The sequence below is a fragment of the Phalacrocorax carbo genome, chromosome 6, assembly GCF_963921805.1.
Source record: "Phalacrocorax carbo chromosome 6, bPhaCar2.1, whole genome shotgun sequence".
Taxonomy (NCBI): Eukaryota; Metazoa; Chordata; class Aves; order Suliformes; family Phalacrocoracidae; genus Phalacrocorax; species Phalacrocorax carbo.
The window spans coordinates 58,902,052-58,925,910 of NC_087518.1; the positions used below are offsets into that span (position 1 = coordinate 58,902,052).

The following is a 23,859-nucleotide window of genomic DNA, read 5'->3' on the forward strand; positions in this document are numbered from 1 at the left end:
TCCCAGCACAAATAGTTAATCCTTAAACAGCTACTTTCTCATTCTCAGTAGTAGAAAATTTTGTGGCTAAACATTGGTCAAGCGCATACTTCTTATTTAAGATCTGCAACCTCTAAAATTCAGTGCTCATGTGAGAAGAAAACACCACCACCGGTCCTCTGACAATCACTGCTAAATCTTTCTCACCCAATCCACCTAAGACAATGTAGTGACAGTCATTTCTTCTATTATCCATCTTGCCCGCTAAGGGCAGTACTGAGTTATGCTAATTCTAACAGAAATATAATGACCAGGTCATTGAAAACCAACCAAACACCGCAACAGTTCTGACAATCACAAAAGGTTATGAACCGTCACTAAAGGGGAACCGAGCTGCCGCCACCTCTGGTTCTACAATGGTAGCAGAGGCCTTCCAAACACACTCGATTCATTTGCCTGAAGAACTATTCCACGTCGGCTACCAGACCACAACCTGCACACCACACCCTAGGTAGCGGGCCACACCGTCACGGGCTTTTCAGAAGGATCATTAGACAATTATCAAACGGTAAAAATTAATAAAAGCAACGTATGACTGAATGTTAAAGTTTTATATATAAATAATACATACTTACATTATTTTATCTATTAAACAGTATGTAATTTATATATTCTTTATTATTTGTTCATATTTCTTTATAAATTACACATATTATTATTTTATATAATGTATGTATATGCTGAATTCCAGGACATTCTCAATCCTATTGTGGTCAGTGTTGAAATAAACCCTTCACATCCAAACTATTTCTCGATACCATCTACCACAGAACTGGCCAGCAGCACCTCCAACAAGACGTGGAAAAATTTGTTCTGGCATATAATGGGTGCCAAGGTGAATTACACAGGTAACCTTAAACTGCATGTACTAATTCATTGCTGTAAAGACTGAAGCTTTAAAAGACCACAATCATGAAGTTGGATTTTGTGCTCAGATTTAACAACATGCTTTCATATAGTTATCTTTTTACACAAATATTAAAAATTAATTTAGTTTTAAAATCTAAATTAATTTAAATTTAGATACCTAATAACTTGATAAAGCTCCCTACCAAATTCTCACTGCAAGGAATTCCCTAAACCTCAATTGGCGCATGACCTGCAGTCTTCAAAAAAGACAAAAACACCACAACCAAAGCATTCTGTAAAAACTTTTATAACAAGTAAGTTGTTCCAGCTTGTTATTTTTCTTCTTTAGTCTTAATTGTGAAATTTCTTCTTCTTCCGCTTCTTCTTCCCTGCTGCAAAAGCTGCTTTTTCACTCATGATCTCCTGATACTTCTTTTTATTATATCTGAACAAAATAGATAATTTACTTTTAAGCATGGTAAACCAAAGTTCAGGAAAAGATAACATGGAAAGTACTCTACACATATAATTTGCCAAATTGAGTTCTCTCATGTTTTCTGAGTCAGATTTCTTTAATTTTATACACTTATGTGTAGGTAAAGGGAAATCAACGTTTGGATTAATGATAAAGGTAGGTAAGTCTGTTTCGGAAGTAAATTTGATTGAAGAATCATTCATTTTGGCACAACCAGGGGGTTCTTCATTGCTTACACCATCACGTTTTGGACAGTTTGCTAAAACACTGCTACTGCTCATGGCAGGAAGACATCAATTTTGACAATACTATGGATAAATTATACCCGTTTTTATACTGCCCTCTCAGCGAACTCAAGATAATCAGCCTTACCCTACTCAAGATTGAAAACTGAGATGAGATTAAACACTAAACAATCAACAGGATATACTTACTGAACATGAGTTGCTACCTCCTCTAATACGGATCCTTACGTACCTGCACTAATTACCACAACAGATCACTGCACACTGAGCAGTATTGAGGCTTTTGATTGCGACACTGAAACCTGACAACTATCTGCACTAACGCTCAAGTATCTGGATAAAGCTCTTAATTAGCCACCACATAAATTAACTGATCAAGTTTCAAAAACATTACTTTTAAAAAATATCTTCTAATAAATACCTTATAAATCAGTTCAAGCCACAAAGTTAAGAAATAACTTGCCTTCCCAAGATTAATAATTAATTTACAAGCTGGACAACATTAGCCTTGTAATCCCAAATCATGTACTACTACCAAGAAAACATGTCATTACGTGAAAAAAGCAGCACATATTAACGTCATGTAATAACCAATATCAAAATGGATCAACTAAGGGATCTCCAGAAATTGCAGGGTATGCAAACATTAATTAATTCAATCATGTTCTTCAAGTAAGACTTCTAGCACAATTTTGATTCCTATGACAGGTGGCAGACTGACATGCTTATAAAATGAAATAATATCAACTTTCATAGAATTACAGTAGCGCTTTTCTGTCAGTTATGAGAAGAAAAATTATTCAGTCTTTAAACAACAAAAAAACATGCATGCATAGGCATGAATCACTTATTCAGAGCCCTTGGATTTTGGTGTAAGCCTGTGCAGACACTTATTTTAGAAGTAAACCAGAATAGGGCTGCTATCTCTTCAACACTGACATTAAGAGCAGCTGCCAGTAGCAATAACCCAAGTTGGATAAAACCTTTACAAAGATAAAAAACCACACTATCTCACTTTAATTAGCGCCTGTCCCTTAGATCTTCTCAATGAATGGCAGTGCTGCTGAAGTGCTAAAACAGTCTAAAAAGTTTTCTTTGAAGTATAAAAAAAACCCATATAAGCTGAATAAAAACAACAAAAAAGTTATATAGTGAAAAATACTCCTCTCTTCCATAGGATATCAGAATTACAAAACAGTTTTTAAATACCTTCTAAACTCAGAATCCGCAAGCAGCTCTTCAACAATTGTTCTCTTCCTTTGTTTCTTCGGGATTCGGCTATGGTAAAAGTCTATGGGAGAATCAACCACAGTTCCAACCTAGAAAACAAATAAAAGCATTCAGCAAGATGTTGATTATTTTGCCTTTTTTTCTTTTTTAAATCCTCACTGACACCTCCAGAGAAGATCAGAACAGTACCTTAAGAAAGTGCAAAATATCCAAAGAATTAAGCAATGTTTTGTATGCAGAGCCACTTTTTGTCTCATTGTTTAGTGCACAGAGGAGGGCCTGAGCTCCAAGACCGTACAGTTTTCAGCACTGGACTGCTGAATCAAAGCTCGCATTCAGAAAAGGAATCCAGTTCTTGACTTTGAAACTTTTTCCCAAGGAGGGAAAGGAAGTCCTTAAGACCATCTTAACTCTTTCCTGTCTCTGCCATTGTGGTAGTTTCGCTAGATGGCTACACAGCAGTTAATTCAGTTCTAATGCAAGAGCTTCGTCCTGGAACACACCACATTGTTTCCAACCAGCACGTTAACCAGTTCTGATGATTCAGGTTAGCAGTGGAGATACATGGAGTACATGCTTCATGTGAAAACAGACCTGTGCAGATCTCATTATGCAGAACACTTCTAAGTTTTTCTATGCCCAGAAACTTCAAAACATACAAGATGACCCACTCTTTAGAGTGAAGTGGTAATATTTTGAGAAATAAAAACAATTCCCTCAAGCACGCTAACTATTCAAACAGGTGTAAGCAGACGGAAGCCTATTTCCATGGTTTGTGCAGAAGTTATTTTCTTTATGCAAACCACTTCAAAGCTGAGAGTTACAGCAGCAGAAGTCTGGGCTGGTCACAGACTCACAGAAGGCAGGGACTGGAAGGGACTTCTGGAAATCATCTTGTCCAACCCCCCTGCTCGAGCAGGCACACGGGAGACAAAGCTAGCTGTCTCCATTCAAACTGTATTAGCTAGTAAGAAAATAAATGCTAATTTTCTACACACTTGTTAAAAAAAGCTAATGCTTTAAAAAAAGCAGTGAAAATCTAATCCACTGAGGGTTCAGAATATGAATTAAGTCAGATGTTTGTTCAGGACTATGAGATCTGCTGAAATTAAAAAACCCCAGCATATACCCATATATAATATAGAGTTAAAGAGTTGTAAACTGCAGCCCAGTAATCAAACCACTTCAATAATTAAGCTATGAAATTAAATCAACATAGAGGCTGCCTACAAAATAGGCAGGGAATAAGAGGAGCTGTTCAGAACTTCGGCAGTATAATGCCACCTTCTGCTGTTTCCTTACCTGGAAGTACTTGGGTAGACCGTCTCTATCATTCTTCTTATAAAAATGCTTAGGGTCCAATGAAGCTCTCATCTTCAAAACTTTAAGATCATTTTTCAGTTCACTTGTGATTTCTGGGGCTTTCATACCAAACCAACCATCACCTGTTGTTTTCTCTCGCTCTGCCTAGGATGCAATCCCAAGATTAGTAAATTTGCAGTCAGGAACTAGGACAGGGTAGAGCAGGGAACCCTCCCCTCCACAAGATGGGTAAAGCATTTACAACATAACTCTGTACCTTTTAAAAGCATAATTCATGACCCTTTTAATAAGGTGGTCATCAGCACTGTATTAATGACAGATTTGTACCACCTGAGCACATTATCTTTCACTTCACTGTCCTGGTGACTAAAAGGATGGCTCTTCATAGGATGGCTCACGGAAGACACTAAATCGCAGTTCATCACTCTACTTCCAGTGAGGCCCATAAACGCACACAGTCCCAGCATGGGGCTTTCTACCAAAGCTTGTTTTGTTATTTGAGGCATTATCAGCTCTTCACTTACCCTGCGCTGTTTCTTTAGCTGGTGAAGTGATTCCCTGAAGGATGGGACACATTCCTTTTTTTCAAAATCTGGAGTTATTATACTCTTCTCCAAGAGCTGTAAGAAATTTTTTTAACATTAGACAGTCATCTCACTGATACAAATTCTACCACTTCACCGTATTTACAGAACCTACTAAAAGAATCATGCAGAACCTAAAACAAGCATTATAATACAACACTTAAAAGCTTCTTTGATCCACAACTAAAGTAGTGGGGACCTTCAAAGCAGAACCCTGGCCAACAACACAAAGCATCTGCCTACAGCAAATACTTTAGGATGAAGAGGGCTGTCTTGGATGAGCCTAAGAAAAGAGTCTCAACAAAAATAACACATTCCTTTACCTCAAAGGGTGCTTTTGAAACAAAACTGCTAATTCCATATTAGGGAGAGTACAGACATTTATATACTGAAATTCACTCTTGCTAGGGACTACACATCTGTTAGCAGACCTTCAGCTCGTGTACCATTAGGCAAAGCTGCAGGCATAATCAGCTTTGTTTTATTTTACAAGATAATGCTGGCATTTGCACTGCTTTTCATTTTCTGAAGTGTCACGTGTTTAAAGTCTTACAATTAAAACCAAACATAAATCCACACTTTGGCAAAAAAGAATGGAAGTTCTCAAAAAAACCATAAAACAGGATACTACTTTAAAAACAAGTAAAACAAGTAAACCAACCTTATTAAATTAACATCTCTGTGTTACTGTACTTACAGGTAACTGCATAATTGTAAGCACATTACCTGGTCTTTCTTTTTCTCTGACAGTGGTTTAGTTACACTTGAGCCAGGCTTCTGTTTTTTTGCATCAAAACTAATATATAAACCTCCAAGCTTCTTGATATTCAAACCAGGGTCTATGCTGCTGGAAAGATGTAAACTAAAAGGGAAATAGTTAATGATTAGAATATTGTAACAAGCATGCAGCTAAACCTTCTACTGTCCTCTGAGAAAGATAAACAGAAAAAACATTTTTCTTATTCTTCCCACTTAGGTTCAGTTCTGAATTATTTTAAGTCTCAGTACCTAGAATAAATGCATAATTTAGAGGTGACAGAAGATGAGGGGGGACAAACAATCATGCCATTATGTGAAGTGAGAGTTTATTAAAGAACAGTACTTGTGGAATCACTTCCACAAATCTTTCATATTAACTCTTAATGCTGTATTCTTATCTTAGACATTACCATCTTCCATAAAACTGAATTCTTAATTCGCTTAACTTTGCTGAAAGAACTCATGATCAGCACCCTTCTCCTATACATTGAGAAGCTTGCTAGCTAAAGAGAAAAAAAAAAAACCTGAAAAAAGCAAACACGTGGGTGGTAAAAATATCAACTCTTAGTGAAAGTATGAAGAAGCTACAATTCATCGTAGGAATGTTATATCCTTGTACGTGAAACAGTAGTAGGAATAGCGTTATTAAACATTTCAAAGCTAATGTGTTTCATATGTTTTCACTACGCCAAAGGAATGTATCTGCAAACAACGTATGATGGCTGACTCAAAAGGAGGTTTTTGACAAGAATGTTTAAAAGCTATAAAGTATTATGAAGAAATATGGTAATATGTAAAGATGTACAGCAGATATTTATTGTACCTTAAATGTTTAATACAAGCCCTTTATAACTTTTTATTAAACTGTGACTAATCTTCTATAAAGCCTTTACACTTAATGCTTGGCTAAATTCTTGAAAGACTTCTGGCCTCCCTGAAGGTTTTGAGAAGATTAAGTGTTATTTATCCAACCTAAACAGAGTATTATGCTTTAAACATCTGAAGCATATAAAGGGATTTTAGCAGGACTTGGACTACAAGAGCTCAAGAGGTCCCATCCAACCTAAATTATTCTGTGATTCTATACTGGCCGATTCCCCCTGAAGTGTCACCATCCCACAGCACAACAAGAACTGAAAACATAAAAGTATACATGACTGTTTAGGATTAAAAAGCATGATCTAATTAGGCAATGTGTAAGGAATTTACTGGACTTCTTGTTATTTATATTCAAACTAAACAAAAAAAATAATCAACAATTAAGAAAACTGTGACCTGAATATGTGATTAAGTCGGCCTGACAAGTTTAACCCAGTTTCACATTTTGTTTTTCAAGTCGAACACATACAAGGCCTCCACATGCCTAAATATTTCAGAGTTCTGTTCTGTATACACATAACTCAAAAAAAACGCAAACCCTGAATTTATGGACTATACTTGCATTTTATAATCTGTGTAACCCCACTTTTCACATCAATACGGCTTATATGATGAGACTACTCCCTCATTTATTCCGCATCATTTAGCGCTTAATGTACATATGCTATGGATATGATTGAATGAAATGCAGATTATTTAGTTATTCCCCAAAAGATACTTACACATCAATCTTGTTTTTCAACAAATCATCATCTTCATCCTTCTCATCTTCATCTATCAATTCCTCTTCAGCGTCTTCCAGATCTGAGGATTCTTCACCTTTTTCACCTCCTTCATGCTTACTTTCAGCATCACTACCTTGGTCTACCTGATCTAGATAGTATTTTTGGTTGGAACTCATGCCAGGCTCAGTATCAATTACAAAAAGTCCTTCAGCATGCACTGAACTGTTTTTTAACGATTTGTTCAGGGAAGGAGTCCTCTCATCTGCCTCCTTATAACACAGATTGTCTTCAACTGTATCTATGTCAGCCACATCACTATTTTCAGATTCATCGCTTTCATCTTTGCTCAGAAACAATGTAACAGAATCGTTTCCACTGCTTGATCTTTCACTGTTGTGGGATACAGATTCAGCATATTCTCCAGTTTGTTCTTCACCACTGTCCACACCGATTTCAAGCATCCTGCATCTATCAACGCTATCAGGTCTTTGTGCAACAGCTACGTCCTTTTCTGGGCTGCTCGCTGCACTAGCTTGCTCACCCTTTCTTGATTGATCAGCATGGGTGAAAGACTGCTCTGCATCTGCCTCTGCATCTGCTCTTTTGCATTCTAGAATGTTTTTACTTTCATGTGGTGCTGTTTGCCCTTGGGATTCTAAGAATTTTTTGGGACTCATGCAATCAGTCAAAGAAAGAACCATACGCTCTAATTTCCCCTCCCTCCCAAGTATTTTACTGTGTTCTTCTTCTATTTGGCCACATGCTTCCTTTGAATCATCTACCCCAACAGACTCTGTATTTTTTATTGCCTTTTTTTCAGGCGACCCAGTGTCACTTAGTTTCATTTTTCTAAGACTGCTGGGTGTCTCATCATTCAAAACCTCTTTTTTCATGTCTTCACTCTGGGTTGTATTGACAGATTTGGAAGAACATTTGCTTTTACGTGAACTGGGTTCTTTATTATCCTCAGTGACAGTGGAAGCGTCTTCTGTGTCACAGGCAAATTTTGCAGCAGGTATAGAATCAAGATTTATTACTGGCTCAGATTTAACGGCATCCTCAACTAAATTCTCATCTTCTGAAACGATTCTGTTTCCTTTCTCAGTCTGCTTAGTATTTTCTGCTTGTGATTTCATTTGCATGCTCCTAGTAATTCGTTTGGTAATGATGGGCGGTTCCATATAGGAACTTAAGCAGCATGACTCTGCATCAGAAATATCTTCACTCTGGCCTTCATGAACTTTATCTGGCTGCAATTTCTTTTTGCTTTGCCTGCTTCTTGTAGTTCTGGTAACAGCAGGCACCTGGCCACTAGAAACAGCAGAGGAACAAGACTCGGCTTCAGAGGTATCACCTTCATCCAGAATCCTGCTTAACTTATTTAGAAAAGCTGCCTTGTCACGTCTTTTTCTGTCAGGAGAATCCGGCTGATAAGGAACTACAATTTGTCGTCTTCTTGTTACTCTTAGAACCAAAGGTGTCTGAAGACCAGACACAGCAGAGCAGTTTGATTCTGCTTCCGACACATCCCCATCAGCTTGTGGTTCAGCAGCTGGTTGTGCTGAATGAACAGATGTGCTCTCATTTTTAGTAATTTGCATCTCTAGGCTATCGCTGATATCTGACTTTGTTTCTGCATGTTCCACCTCTTCAGACTGAGACTCCTCAATTACCTCTGGCTTATAAATTGATTTAGTTCTTCTTCTAGTCATCCTCATAGGCACAGGAGTACTCATTTCAGCAGACAGCATCTAGAAAAGGAGTAAAAAAAAAAAAGTATTAACAGATAAAAGAACCCCAGGAAAAGGACGCTATGCAAATCACTAACAATCTTTTAAACAAATCTTCTCAAGCTGATGACATATTACATATCACTGCATAGCCCTATGTATGTGGAAGAAGTGTTAACAAACCGTCCCTTGCTTATTTGTTTATCTGCCAGCTTTTGGTCAAGGCAGGCAAAGCAGCACATACATCCATTAAGAAATTTAAACAAACACATTAAGAAATATAAACAGATATCTTAGAATTCTAAAAAGTTCTGGCAAGCCATGATGGGAAGTAAATCCAGAAGCGATGTTCAGAAACATTGAAAGATCTGCTCAACTATAAAACACTGAAGCCTAGCAACTGGCAGAATGTGCCCCAAAATTGTTTCTATAACCAATTTTAACAGTTTTAGGAACAGACTGGCCTCGCAGCAACTCTGATGTTAAGCATAATCTGCTTCTTTAATGATGCTTGTAAGCTACCTGGAAGACAATTCAAAATTTTGGAAAGAGATAACACTCTGCACCAGCAGGATCTTCCCAAAACATAGAACAATGTAGGAACAACATAAACCATGCTTAGTTACGTGACTGCGTTTTCGGGTCTAGTGGAAAAGCCACAGAGAAACGCTGAAATAACTACAGTGTATAAGGAAAAAAGGGGGGAAAAAAAACCAAACCGCAAAACCCCATACTCTAAGCTTTACCTCATAACGTTAAATGGTTTAACAACCCACCACGGCTGCAAGCCACGAGGGGGGAAGGCGGTGGCAGGGCCAGCCGCGGCAGGCGGGCACGCTGTTGCCCCTAGCGCGGGCCCCGGACACCGGGGAGGTGCTCCACCGCCCGCCCGCCGCGGACACCGGGGGGCCCCATGGCGAGGCCGCACGCCTGTAGGAAGATGGCTGCCACAGCACCGCAGCAGCACCGCAGGATGGGCGGCATCCGGCTGCCCACTCCCCCGCGCTCCCAGACCCCCCCCCCCTCACCTCCGCCGCGCCGGCGGGCGGGGACCCAGCGGGGCTGCTGTCACTACCGCCGCCGCCGCCCGCCCCGGCCGCGGCCCGCGCCCCCGGCTCGCTGCGCCGCGCCGCCGCCCGCCTGGTGGACACCATCTTGTCAGCCGCGCCGTGCCCGCCCCTTCCGCCCGCCCTGCCGGCGGCGCGAGCGGGGCCGCCGCCGCCCCGCCCCGTCACCTCAGGTTATTAAAAAAACGGGTAAAACGGAGAAAAGCCGCGTTCGGGCCACGGAGGGAGAGCGAGGGCGGAGGCGGCGGCGGCGTGACCAGCAGCGCGGCAACCTGCTCTAGGGCGCGCGCGTTCGCGGTTAGGGGAGGGGATGACATACGCCATTAGATCGTGAAATCCCAGAGCATATTTTATGACAAAAGTGTAAAATACTATTTATGACTGTAAAATACTGTTAGAGATTATGAGAATTCATACAGAGCACAGATTAAAAGCCTGCAATAATTTCAATTTTTAATTAAAACTTTCTGCCATGGAAGGAAATCCCATCTCTCCCACTTTGACACAAATTAATGAGATAGTGTAATGTTTTTATCAGGTTGTCAGTCACTCTAGAAAAATAAGGTTATCATGTCTTGAAGAATACTTTTCTACAGCAAACAATTTGTTAACAGTTTACAGAAAGGAAATAAATAATTATCCCATTAGAGCAGCCCATACATTGTTAAAGCACAATTCTTGTTTGGTAGCATTTCAATTTATAAAACTGAGCACACGTGCGAGTAATACAATATAGAATGTCAACAGCCAAACAGAGACAGAATTTACAGATAGTGGTTAATCAGCAGCAGCACGCAACTTGGAGCTGGTAGGGAAGGTTAAAATGAAACTCAGGTAGTTTTGAAACTTGGATACAAACTGACCTGACATGGAAAAAACCCCAAACCCCACTACATTTTGATTAGGAGAAAAAAAAACCCTCAAGCTTTTATTGATGCATTACTAGTTCCAGTTTTCTCTCTCATTTATCAAAAGAGCTGAACAAGTCCAGGAGTATTTCCCAGTATTTCCCACCTATACCTAAGATATTAGAGGAATCAAAAGGTATCTTAAAAATTTCACCTTTACACTTAATGGAATGGATTACAGGAAGCTGACACTAGACACCGCCTGCAAGCATGCGACCTCCACTAGCTGCCTATATGACAGAATTTGAAAGATGTTGATGAAAATTCACTCCCTTACACTCCTAATGTCAAAATATATACAGTTAAGTTGATGAGTACTGCTAGTATGAAGCCCTGCTCCTGCCTGAAATAAAAAAGAAAATTAGTATTTTAGACAGTATCAAGCTCCCACTGCACTACAAGTTGATCTTTTGCTATCTACTCTGATTTGAAGGCCAAGGAAATGAAAAGGCCTTTTTGATAGAAAGGCTACGTTAAACCAAAGCCTTGCCTCAGCTGCAGCAATCCCTCTAGGATTCAAAAGCCAAAGCTTAAGCTACTGCCAAACAAAAATATGCCTCACTTCAAGCTAACCCTTGGCTTGCATCATTTCTGAATGGCACTCAGGCAACAAAGTTTCTTACCCCAAAAGAAGTCATCCATTTTACACAATCCTATAGGGAACAGCTTCAACATTTACTGTTATGACTTGGCCAATTCTGATTGCGTAGTTCACAAGTATCAAAAAAACAAGCCACGGCTGAGAAGACAGGCACAATCCAATTTGGGATTAACACATTTTTCATCACTTGTTTTCAATTCTGATTTTTAAACATTCACACAATAATACATTTTCTATTTTAAACAGTAAAGATGCCATCACTCTTGTGCAAACACTGAACAAAGTATATTGAGGCACAAAGAAGCCAGAAGGAATTCAAGTAACAGTCAGAAAGTAATTTGGAAGATGCACTTTTTCTAAATGATAGAGGTCTTTTACATTATATTAAAAATAAACCAATTTTCCAATCTGCACAAATTAAACAGCTGACTTGCCTATATGTACACATACCAAGTAATGACATACCAGTTTAATTTTTTTGGGTAGTTTTTCATAAAAGATGACAATTTTCTATAAAAACTAGTCCTTGAATGTTTGAAATCTGTACCTACCAGGTAAGTAACTATTATTTAAGAGAATTCCTTTTTTTTTTTAAAATAAAAATATATATTTCTCTATACTACCTAACGGCAGCTAAAATATAATGGTAATTTTACAGTGAACTGGTCATACCAAGAAAAATATTTTAAACTTTCTCTATAATTTCAATTAAAACCAAACCCCAAATATTTCATATTTTAAATGAACTGGTCAATAGGTTAAGAAAGAAAAACAGCATAAGAACACTGCAGACACTCCTGCTGGCACCACACTGAATAATTACAACTTTTGGTCTTCGTTACAAATGCTGTAAAAGTGTTTCTATTAAAAAAGCAATGTTCCCCCCATTCCCAAGAAATTAAACAGTAAGCTGTTTAAAAAAAAAAGGAAAACGAAAGTATTTTAAGAGGCATTTTTTTTAGCTTGCACGATATAGCCTTTGGACTTGATAATTCCTCTGCTTTTAACAATGACTGAATACCGGAGAAGCCATAAAGGAATCCACTCGTGTGCTTTCGTGTTCTTGATGCTTTCCTGAAGAGCTTCTTGGAAACTTGCATCACAAAGTATTTCTGAAGTTAAAAAAGGATATTCATGCTTTAAGTAATGTAATGTAAACAGCTGCAAAAAGCAACGCTTAGTAAGAGAAGCCTTTTCCTACAGTGAGAAATCTTAAGTGGTGCCAGATACTCCACAGATCCACTCTTCTGGAGTGCACACAGGGTAAAAAAACCTGCATATTACAGCAGAAATCTTCAGGACACTTCCCCCCCAATATTAAGTATTTCCCACAAAACTACTTAACTGAGACTTCTACAGTATCAAATGGAGTTGATCAGCAGAGCCATTAGCAGGAAAAAAAAAAAACACCTTAGAGAAGCTAGCTAGGCAAACCAGAGGTGAGTACAGCATAAGGCTGAGATCAGCAAAGTACTGAGCATTCTCAGCTCTGCAGTCTCTGGAAGGTCAACATTTATAGCATCTCCCATAACTTGGTTCATAATAACCACAAGCCCAGAAAGCATTAAGAAAAATGAGCTTAAATGCCACAAAGCTGAAAAGGAAGGCAAGTACAAATCCTCCTAGTTTCCTCTGGAAAGTCAGTCAAGGGAACAATCTCTTTGATGAGGAGTGTTCCCAAAAGATAGTCTCAATGCTGTTACGCTGGCCATTACAGAGAAGTTAAGCTTAGCAAACAGTATGTAAGGGAATCACTCCCCACTTTGTTTTTTAGCCAAATCCTCTTCTCTTTCATTTCATGACTCTATTTCATGACTGAATAGAGAGCATTTACTAAACTGCAGATTGCACTTTGGACTTCACAGGACATGGAAATTTTCAGATTGAATGGCAATTCATCTTGTATGCTGCTGGAGCAGTGCTGATACGTGCTCAAGCACTGATAAAATTCATTAGTTGTAACAGTGGTACTATCAAACATTTACTTCATAAATACTTTTTTCTTTGGGGGGGAGCGGGAGGGGGGGATGGATGGTGGGGCGGCAGAATGGAAAGAAAGGAGAAGAAAAGTAAAAGTATGATCATCATGGTTAGTTGGTATTAAGGAAGAACGTAGGGCAGGAATTAACTAAATATTGTTTCAGACTTCTTGCTTAAAATTCCAGCAAGATATTTAAACGTGTCATTCTAGTGAAGAAGATTAGATGATGTTTAAGAGAAACTAATATGATATCCCAGAATATTCTAGGGAGCTGGTAGCTCAAGAGTTCTAGAGTCTAAAGGAAAGCCTCCAAGTCCTTCAATCATTTGATAAATTAAACTCTGCACGAAACAAGTGAAGAATTTACGCCAATTCTTTCTGTAATAACGTTAATTTAAGAAGTCACTACTTTGAAAGAATCCTGCTTAAAGCATAATAATTTTATATGCCTAACATTACCAAACTACTCAAAAAATCCACTGACCAACATTTCTATGTGAACTATTTCATAGGCAAGTTCTGGGCAAGCAGACTTTCATTTGTCATTTACTGGCCTTCAGCCATACAACTGCCATTTCATTTTATGTTTTGTGGAAATAAGCTATTTTTTGAACATATGTAGTACAAATTTCTTGGTAGTTTGTTCTTCTATTTACTTTATTTTCTCTGATTAAAATGATTTCAAGAAACTATGCAAGGCTGGAAGACTGCCTTTTCCCCCATTTCTTGAAGCAAAAGAACTTTAATAGAGTATGTCGAAGGGATGAAACTGTCAGAATGCTTTGTTCAGGATACAAATGTAACAAAGTTCAGAGAAGGATTATTCCCGATTTTGTACTGAATAAATGCGCTTAGAAGTCTTCTGTTAACTTATCAGGCAAAGCCTTACCTTTTGGGTCATTGTGAGTTAACAGCTGTATGTCAAACTGTTTTGCAAATGCTGTGAGATCAGGTGGCATCACACAACAGGAAGCTAGGTTCACCTGGTTACTACTTGGTTTCACCTGAAAGTAACCGAATACTTTTATAAGGAAAGAAATATTAATGTCTGTATTTTAGTTGTTTCCCCCATGCCCTCTATTACAACAGAAATTTTGCTTTGAACAATTTGCCTTTGACCATAGTTTTGAGGTCCAAACAAGGCTAATTAATTCCGCATGATGCTGACCAGGCAACTCAACATTTGCAACTTCCTGCAGCACAGAACCTAAAACAAGAACAGGATCTAACTTCAGATGCTGCCACAGCAAGATGGGTACTAACCCATTCTGTCTTCCTGTCTGCTGTGCTCCCTAAATGGCAGCAGGTTGTACTAAAAACATTACAGGGGTGTTAGCTTGAAAGAGACTTCAAAAAATCCAAGTAATTTTTGTTAAGGATATATAATTTGCAGCCTTCCACGCCTTCAGGTAAGTGCTTGGATCAGATTAAGTTAAAAGGGACTCTCTTCCACTGACTCTGCTCATCACAAACTGCCTCCATGACCACCATGCAGGCAGTGGTCGTTAATCCCCTCAATTACCCTCCTCTCAGTATAGACAAAACAGCGAGGAGCACAGATCAGAACTCTCAGCAGGACCTCTTAGACTTATACAGTCTGTTCATGTACCACAAAAGAAATGTTCTAAGAGGAGTACTGAAAGAGCAAATAAGGAAACAGTAAATCCACAAGCTTACATGAGCTTGGGCACATACTAGTACAGGCCTCCATCACTTAGGTGTTTCAAGAGGCAATTTGTCATATTGGACAACAAAACATTGTTCCACTTGATTCACAGCCTGTCCTCCTCTTTACATTTAAGCTTAGCACTCAAACACCATTTCTCAAAGGGGAAATCCCTCCATTCATAACACAGCTTAAAGTGAAAACAACTTATGTTTTCAGAGTCACTGCAATAAATCCAAAGGCTTAAGAGTACTGTTTATACTCCTTTCTAAACATAAGAGCATTCAAAACTTAACTACTTCAAAGAACCTGCTACTGAACAGACCCATGGTTTCCATCCTTTGCAGGCCTATATGTAACACCATCGAACACCTGATAATCGCACTTTGAGCCTTCCCCACCTTGAACAACACTGTGACCATCCATAAGATGCTGAAAACAACAGGGCTAATATTTTGTGTATAAACCCATTTATAACAGAAGTTTATAACAACGTGGCAGCCAACAGGACAGTTACTCTTTCCTAGAAATGCTACAAGCATGAAACTTGTGCTCACCTGTGCCCACAGATACAGCTGCTCTAACAGTGTTTTATCTAGGTCAGAGGTACCTATGGCAACAATCTTTTTGCTTTGAACTAGAGTTTCAAGTTCTTTCCAGTAAGGTTGCAAATATTCCAAGGAGAGGCTAGTTCCATCTTCAACAGGAGGTGGGGCGATAATGACGGAGTCTAACTGAGCAACTCCAAGGGCAGAACATGCTGAGGAAAAAGTACAGAGACACTGCAAAACCTTTTGTGAGATACGAACATAAGCAGCATGACTCTTCAAATTCAGCAAAACACACACCTACTGCTTCACTCTGCTAGTTTCCCATTCACCGTTTGAAACTCTGAGCGTATCAGCAGTCAGGGATAGTAATGCAATGTTTTTAGCAAAGAATCAAACATAGAGCTGAAGGCCAAGTTTCAGTTGTAAGTCTTGGTGGGGGAGGAGAGAAAAAAAACACAACAAACACACCCCGCCAAACAAAGCATAAAGCTTTTTTCTCCTTTTCAATAGTAAAACTATATTTTTCTCTGAAGACAGTGGTGACATAAAATTATTGATTCCTTCACTCCCAATTTCTTCCAAAATATGTAACTTTCACTCTGAACTATAACACAAGTACAGGGCATGGACTAGGAGAACTATTTGATACATGTGCAGAGTTAGACTAAAAGCACTTGGAATATGGAGATTTAAATTGCCAGAGAGAAGTAGCAAGTCTTGGAGTATCACTGAGCTTTAGGAAAGATTCAAGTCATGAGGCCTTGTTTGCACAGCAAGAAGAATAAAACTAAGTAGCTATATAATATATTTTCTTCTTGAGGAGGATTCTATTAATGTGTTTTTAACAAAAGGTACTACAACCTACAATAAAGAGGCTATTAATGGGGGTATCAATAGAAAAGAATGACATCTGACCCTTTGTTCTTTGGTAACCACTTATGCCCAACAATCTTCCAAAGTGGTAAAATTCAGTGCTGCTCACAATTACTGCTACGTTAGGCTAACAAAACTTATGTATCCGTACAGACATTACATTGTATTTTCAATAGAACTTAACTCTTTCATCAGCTGCTTGCAGCACTGTTCATTTCCTAACTAATCTCTGAAATACTGCACAGTTAGTAGCAAAGCTCGTCACGTTCACTGCTACTAAAACATCACACGCTATCCACCTTTTACCAAGTTTCATGTGAAAGGATAAAATCTTGCTCCTGCTTGGACCAAGGAATCAGACTGAGTTTGCAGACACAAGGTTACAGTGATCCACATTTAATAAGTTTACTGACTGAATTAACATGTAAATAGACTTGATAACCTAAGTGTCTCTTAATAGGAAAACAGGATATACTTGTGAGACCCATTAAATACACCTCTTCAATGGAAAAGGTTCTAATTTTATGTCTAAATACTAAAGTAAAAAAGAAACTCTGCCAGGAGTTTGAGTTTCACACTTACCCAGGTCAACTGCATCTCTGATCGATGAGGAGCTTGATCCAACGATGAAAAGTTTTGCTATTTTCAAAGGAACTGGAATCAGTAACTAAACAAGCCAGCTATTATTAAATATATAGCTATTTACTTTTGCTACATCCACTACTTATGAGTTCTTGGGTAAAGGGTTCTTAGAATATACTCCAATTACTTCAAACATGAGAAGAAAACCAACCTTCTGAAAGGTGACTGCCCAATAAAGACACCGTTCTCTTAAATGTCAAAGTTGTTGTGCAGTCTCAGAACAAGAAATCATCCAGTTAGATGATCTAATAAGCTGTAAAGCTAGGACTTAAGCATCAAGACACTAAGCAATAAGTGTAACAACCTGCATAAAAACCCCAAATGTAATAGTACAAACAGACTTCTTCACAACTTACTGAGACTCAAAATGTACTAGTGTTAGTTTGGACTGCCTCCTTCAAGTTCATCATATTCAACCTGGAAAAATTATGCAAATAAATGTGCTTCCAATACTATTTCTTAATTGCAGTATTAACTGTAATATTTCGCTTCAGAAAAGTCAAAGATTCACAAAATACATTTAAAATGTCTTGAGGAGTTGTAAGTTAAGCTAGAAAAATGCCAAGCTGCTTTAAAACCTGAAATACAAATTCAAGTCTGTCTTAGCCAACTTCTAGATTACCCAAAGTACGACAGCATGCGCTAATGTCATTTGACTTTGCAATTACAAAACACAGTGGAAGAATATACATGTGAACATCATATTAATGACTGCATAAGGAGCCCTTTTATGTCACCAGATTTTTTACTATGTCCTTACCTGATACTTTCAGCTCATCCCTTTCTTCAGGATTTATTTTTTCTATAGCTTGAGCTACAGCACATTCCAGAACCTCCAGTATTTCCTGTAGTAAGTACATGAGACTTAGGAAACACTTGTCAAGAAGAGACAGTAAGTTCCTGAAGAATGTTTTTAAGTAATTAAAAAAAAAAGCCTTACAGCCGTTAGAAACTAAAATAGTATAAAAATGCAATGGCAGAAAGTAACCAACCCAATGCTGTGTGATCTTTGAGGGGAGGTCAGGAAAATGAAGCTACGTGAAATGCCCTATGTGCCCCTAATATAAAAAGTACAAATTACTGGTAAGAATTATTGGAGTAAGTTTTAGTAGTGTTCTGATTTTCTGATGTGAACAGATCACTGTGCCAATTCAGACTGCCTTGCTTTAAAAAAGCCTCCTTGCCAGCTGATAAAAAAAACATTATCAGAATTAGGGTTTTTGGGTGTTGGGTGGCAACATCTTTGCATAAAAATATTTTGTAATTTCAGTGAAGCCTATGAAAAGTCTACAGTGAAAATGCTATAAAATGCAGATTTAAAACAATAATTTTGAAACTAAAAACTAGGGAAGTTTTAGAGATTTCACTCTGACCTCATTTAAGACTAGGCTGACAGCTCATGTCAGCTGGCACAAGGTGACTTTTTTTAAGTCTTTACCTACATGAGATTTTGTATTATCCACACCCCCCCACACTCCCCCCACCCAAGAACTCTTCAGTAATTTTTGCTGCCCTACGAAAAAACCTCAAATGAATCTTTGAGTTATTCCATACAGTCAGCATTTTAAACAAAAGTTTGTTGGGTTGTTTTTTTTTAATAATTACTGGAAACCAATTAATAAAAGAACTTGGAATTATGCAGCTAACATATTCTGACAGTAAAACCTAGCTTACACTAAATAAGGAACTTTAAATGGATCCCTATATCTTACACAGACAAACATTTATTTATGTTCTCTTCTTGAACAATCATTAGACCTTCCATAAATCATTCAGCAATAACTGCCTCCAGTGTGGAATGCAGCAACATGCAGCTGAAGCCACCATTACACAAGAAGTGGTAACAAAACCCAAAGAAACGGTCACAAAAGTTTTTTATTGGTTGGTTGGTTTTTAGATTTGTGGGTGTGTTTTTTTTTAATGAAGCATGCTAATATTTCACAGAGCAAATAATGTATTTAGTGGGAACCTATTGCTGCTTTGCTGAATTTCAGAAGCAATGGTGAAAGAGGAGCAGGCAAATACACCAAGATGTTGATGTTAGATGTCCATGACTGTGGTTTTAGGAATTATGTGGAAGTCTCTAGCTTTTAAGGGAAAAATTGGCGCCTCTGTATCTTCAAAAATATTTCTGAAACACCCAAAGCTGCACTTCAGAGTTCCCCTCCAAATGGGATGATCTTCAGCAATCTGAGCATGAGCCAGCAGTGCCCAGGTGGCCAAGGCGGCCACCAGCCCCCGGGCTTGTGTCAGCACTGGTGTGGCCAGCAGGAGCCGGGCAGGGATGGGGCCCCTGTGCTTGGCCCTGGGGAGGCCCCACCTCAAATGCTGGGCTCAGGTTTGGGCCCCTCAGGACAAGAAGGACCTTGAGGTGCTGGAGCGTGTCCAGAGAAGGGCAGCGGGGCTGGGGCAGGGTCTGGAGCACAAGTGTGCTGGGGGGCGGCTGAGGGAGCTGGGGGAGTTTAGCCTGGAGAAGAGGAGGCTGAGAGCCTATCGCTCTCTGCAACTACCTGAAAGGAAGCTGTAGTGAGGTGGGGGTTGGTCTCTTCTCGCAAGTGACAGACGATAGGATGAGAGGAAATAGCCTCAAGTTGCATCAGGGGAGGTTTAGGTTGGGTATTTTTCTTTAAAATGTGTTTACTGGAGGAAGAGTGCTCAGGCATTGGCACAGGCTGCCCAGAGAAGTGGTGGAGTCACCATCCCCGACTGCATTCAAAAAACGTGTAGACATGGCACTTCATGCTTTACAAGGCCTGGGGGTGTTGGGTTGACAGTTGGACTTGATGATCCTAGAGGTCTTATCCAACCTTAATGATTCTAATTTATCATCTCCATAGCTTAGATAATTCTCCACTGTGTTTTTACAAGCATGCTAGCAAACTTGTGAGGTACACAGTTGGGGTTTTTTTGTTGTTGTTTTTGTGATTCCCCAACAATTAACTTGAAATCTTACAGACCAGGACTTTTGTTTTGCTAAGAATTGTCTTATTTGCCATCCAGAGGATTCTTTACTTTGGTATTTTTTAAACTCCCCGAATTTACTAAATATTAAGAAGAAAAAAAAGAGGGGGGTTTTGATAAATACTCTGTTAAGATATCTGGTGCTGCAGATACTTCTGTAGACATTTAGTAGATTCATTTGTATTTTAGAAGGTGTAACCACCTACATATTTATCTGTTTTCATGTGTAACATGAATAATACACATAATACCTCTCCTACCTGATTTAGGTCTTGTCCAATCTTTGAGCTCCATTCAGTCAGCGTTTTCTGAATGCAGTCCCGCACCTACAAAAGATTTTTTTCATAGTGAAGCGTAGGTATGTTACAGCTGCAAAGAAATACAGTGATTCATACGCACATAGGACAGACTGAGCAGGCAAACTAATGACACCATTCCTTCAACCACGAAAGAGTCTTCCTTCATAGCTTCCATCTGAAATTTGTTCAAACTAGTTTACTTACATATTTTTCTTTCTTTTACAAAGAGTTTTAGCAGTAATACAAGCACTGTACTTCATTTATTTCTCAGACCAATGCAACTTTAAAGGAAAGAACAATGCTAAGCAAGCAAGAACTAGGGGGTGGGGGTGGGGTTTGTTTGGGGTTTTTGTATTATTCTTTTTTGCTTAGAGATGCTTAAGTTTCAACATAGTCAGATAATAGCATAGGTGCTGTGACATTGTTAGAACCGTGACTTTACAATCAATCACTAAATAGTCGTTATATTAATTACTTCTCTTTCCAAGATGCATCTGACCCTTTTCATTTACTGCCGACCTATTCCACTGTGCCAAACCACTAATGCTTTTAAGTCCTTAATTACTGAAGGGGGAACCTTCAGATTCTACCCCACACTTGCATTTTTCCTGCATCCAGAAATGCAAAACAAACTTGACTATGATTCTGATCATGGATTTTCTTGAACACAGTAAGGCAAAACTATTAAGTCTAAATCAGCTAATTAACTGCATATTGTACCGGTGCTTCAGCAGTACCAACGCTCTAGTTTCCCTCTGATACATATTGGAATTGTTACCCTGCAGGCCCAGTAAATGTGCTGTCAAGACTACCGTCTGCCACAGGTTGGAGCACTTCCATGAGCTCCTGCTTTACTTCACTTCTAGCAATATATTTTATAACTGTGTGGATACCTACTTTTTGTACCACTAAAAAGCATTTTCCTGTGACACCTGACGTTAATTGAGAGAGCTCATACTACCATGCACAAACTAGATGCCAACTCCCCCCTTAAAGCTGGATATCTCAAAGTTTAAGACATGATACAGTAAGAATACTTTCTAAGCACAAAGTCTATACAATCTTTCCCAGTCATTTAAAGTAGCATAAAAAAACTTGGTCAAAAGAATTTAATTCCCCCACCCCCGGTAAATAACTACCCACAAAGCTGGAAATCTTTAGCCTATTTTGATGCAACTTGATAACCAATGGTATATTTTCACATATCTTTTTTATGTAACTTGATAACTAATGTTATCTTTTCCTTTCTGAGGGAAAGTGAGACAGTTCTAAGCATGGTATTCTATATATTGCTACTTTGCAACTGTCATGCTTTATATTTCTATTGCAGTTAGTATGCTCAAGCCTCTGTCTCCAAAGCACACCATTCCCCTGTCCTCAACACATGTAAAAAGTGCAGCATACTTGACTGCTTTGACCAGCTTTTCCAAATACAGTTACATCCCCAAACTTATAAAGTCAGGGTTCCCCAGTTTGCAATGTTTTAGCTTACCTTCTGCCCCTCAGAACTGTACACACACTAACTACATCAAATAGAAGCATTAAAAGCCAATTTCTGACAATTAATGCCAATCATCTGCTTTTGGAATTCCAGCAACTCTGGAAAGCAGGCAGCCTCATGTTTAAATGCAGATTTCCCTGTAAACAAATTAATTTAAATCCCTTCACTGATTAGTTACGCACACTGGCGACTCTGTATTTAACTACCCTCCAGAACGTGCCCATTACAATACAGCTATGTCTTTGCTACAGAATCTACCCCTATTTCACACCGACCACAAAATGTATTGAGCAACCAGGCCAAATAAAAGAGTTATTACCACACGGCAACTAAATAAAAGTATGATGAATTCTTCCTTCTCATTACATCATCCTCCCAGTCACCTTTCTTATCATTTGTGCACAGTTAGCACGCAACCAACCAACTTCCAGATTACCAACGGTGGGTGCCACTACCTAGCAACAGCCAGCCAAAACCTTGTTTCTTCTCGTTATTAAAAGACCATTTTCAGACTACTGTGTCATGGCGAGACAGAAAATACAGTGGTTCTGAAGTTCACGACCACAAGGTCTCCAGACATTTTATCAGGATTATTCTAAGTGTTGACACATACTGGTAAAAGTAATAGTTTTAAAGTGGTGATTAAAGAGTCCTTTCAACTTTCTAACACAGAATGACCACCGTATGCTTTAAGGAAGAAGGCAGTGAGTAATTTTTCCTTAGACTTGTCACCACCAAGAAATTAATTTCAGGTTAGAAAAGAGAATGTTCACCATTTCCAATGCAAGTTCGTATCTAGTCGTGCCTTCCTCTTGCTAAAGAGGCATCAAGGTCCTCCTTTGCCATTACAGACAGTACTTAAACCCGCAAACGTTGTAATTCTTCATGCCCCAAGGGCAAAAACACGCTCTGGGTTGTTCAGAAACTCAAACACACCAAAGGGCTCCCGCGGTCACGGGTCGGGGGCACCTCCCCGGCCCTGGCACTGCCTCTCCCTCCCGCTCCCGCTCCCGCCACCGGCGGCCCCGGAGCTCTCCGCCGCCAGGCCGCGGGGCCGGTCTCCGTTGACTAAACCGGCCGTGAAGGAAACTAACTCCACTTTTCCCCTTCGATTACGGACACCGGATCGCCAAAAAAAACCAAACCCTACTCCGGATAACGATCGCTCGCCCCCCAACCCCCGCCCACCGTGAGGGGAAGCGCCGGTGCCCGCCCTCCCCGCTCACCTCCTCTCCGGGGGTGGCGGGGCACTTCTTGCGCAGGCAGCCCCAGCTGAGGAGGTTACCGGTCTGCAGGGTGAGCGTGGCCGCCCGCTCCAGCAGGGCGCGGGCGCCCTCCGTCCCCATGGGGAAGCCTGGCACTGCTGCTGCTGCTGCTGCTGCGACCGCCGGCCTCTCCGCCGCACCGGACACCGCCGCGCCGTGACTCAGCACAAATAACGGCGGCGGAGGGGGGTCGGGGGAGGTGTTGAGGGGGGTGCGGGCGCTTTGTAACCGTCCCCGGTCACACGGCACCAGGACAATGGGCGGCGGGGCGGGGCCGGGTGGGGCGGAGCGAGGGCGGGAAGCAGCGCACTCAACCGGGCAGCGCGCGTCCCGGCTGCTGCTTCACCTTTGCGCTCTGCGCCTGCGCGCTGCCTCCGCGGGAGGCGTTCGCTCTCCTCAGCGGCGCCTGATGGGAGGGGGGTGCTTGGCGGGGGGCGGCGGCCGCCCCTGAGGTGAGACGGGGCTCGGCCCCTGAGGAGACGCCTGGTTCTCCCGGTTGGTAACACTCCTTGCCGGCGGCGGGAGAGCTCCGAGCGTGCGCCGGGCCGCCGGTCGCTCGGGTGGGCCCGGTGGAATCACCTGCAAGCCCTTAGCTACTCTGCAGGCTTAGTAAAATGAATGAAACCATCGGAGTTTTAGTCATGACGCTTATAAGTAACAGAGAATCGTTGATAGACGCTGAGGTAAAAGGCCCCAGAAAAGGAAA

At 40.1% G+C, this 23,859-nt stretch overlaps 2 protein-coding genes across 2 annotated transcripts; both read right to left on the minus strand.

The window, feature by feature from the left end:
• Positions 1–1,179: 1,179 nt before the first annotated feature.
• Positions 1,180–10,026, minus strand: DNTTIP2 (deoxynucleotidyltransferase terminal interacting protein 2). The gene is made up of 7 exons (XM_064455528.1): positions 9,867–10,026; positions 7,106–8,859; positions 5,472–5,607; positions 4,686–4,781; positions 4,141–4,305; positions 2,818–2,927; positions 1,180–1,333 (listed from the first exon to the last, which is right to left on the minus strand). Exons 1-7 carry the CDS (start codon positions 9,990–9,992, stop codon positions 1,240–1,242), a joined length of 2,481 nt encoding a protein of 826 aa, XP_064311598.1. The 5' UTR covers positions 9,993–10,026; the 3' UTR covers positions 1,180–1,239.
• A 306-nt stretch (positions 10,027–10,332) lies between these two features.
• On the minus strand, positions 10,333–23,385 carry GCLM (glutamate-cysteine ligase modifier subunit). Its single transcript, XM_064455530.1, has 7 exons — positions 23,115–23,385; positions 20,349–20,414; positions 17,888–17,972; positions 17,068–17,124; positions 15,619–15,821; positions 14,285–14,399; positions 10,333–12,526 (listed from the first exon to the last, which is right to left on the minus strand). The coding sequence occupies exons 1-7, from the start codon at positions 23,232–23,234 to the stop codon at positions 12,357–12,359; spliced, it is 816 nt and encodes a 271-aa protein (XP_064311600.1). The 5' UTR covers positions 23,235–23,385; the 3' UTR covers positions 10,333–12,356.
• Positions 23,386–23,859: the final 474 nt, after the last annotated feature.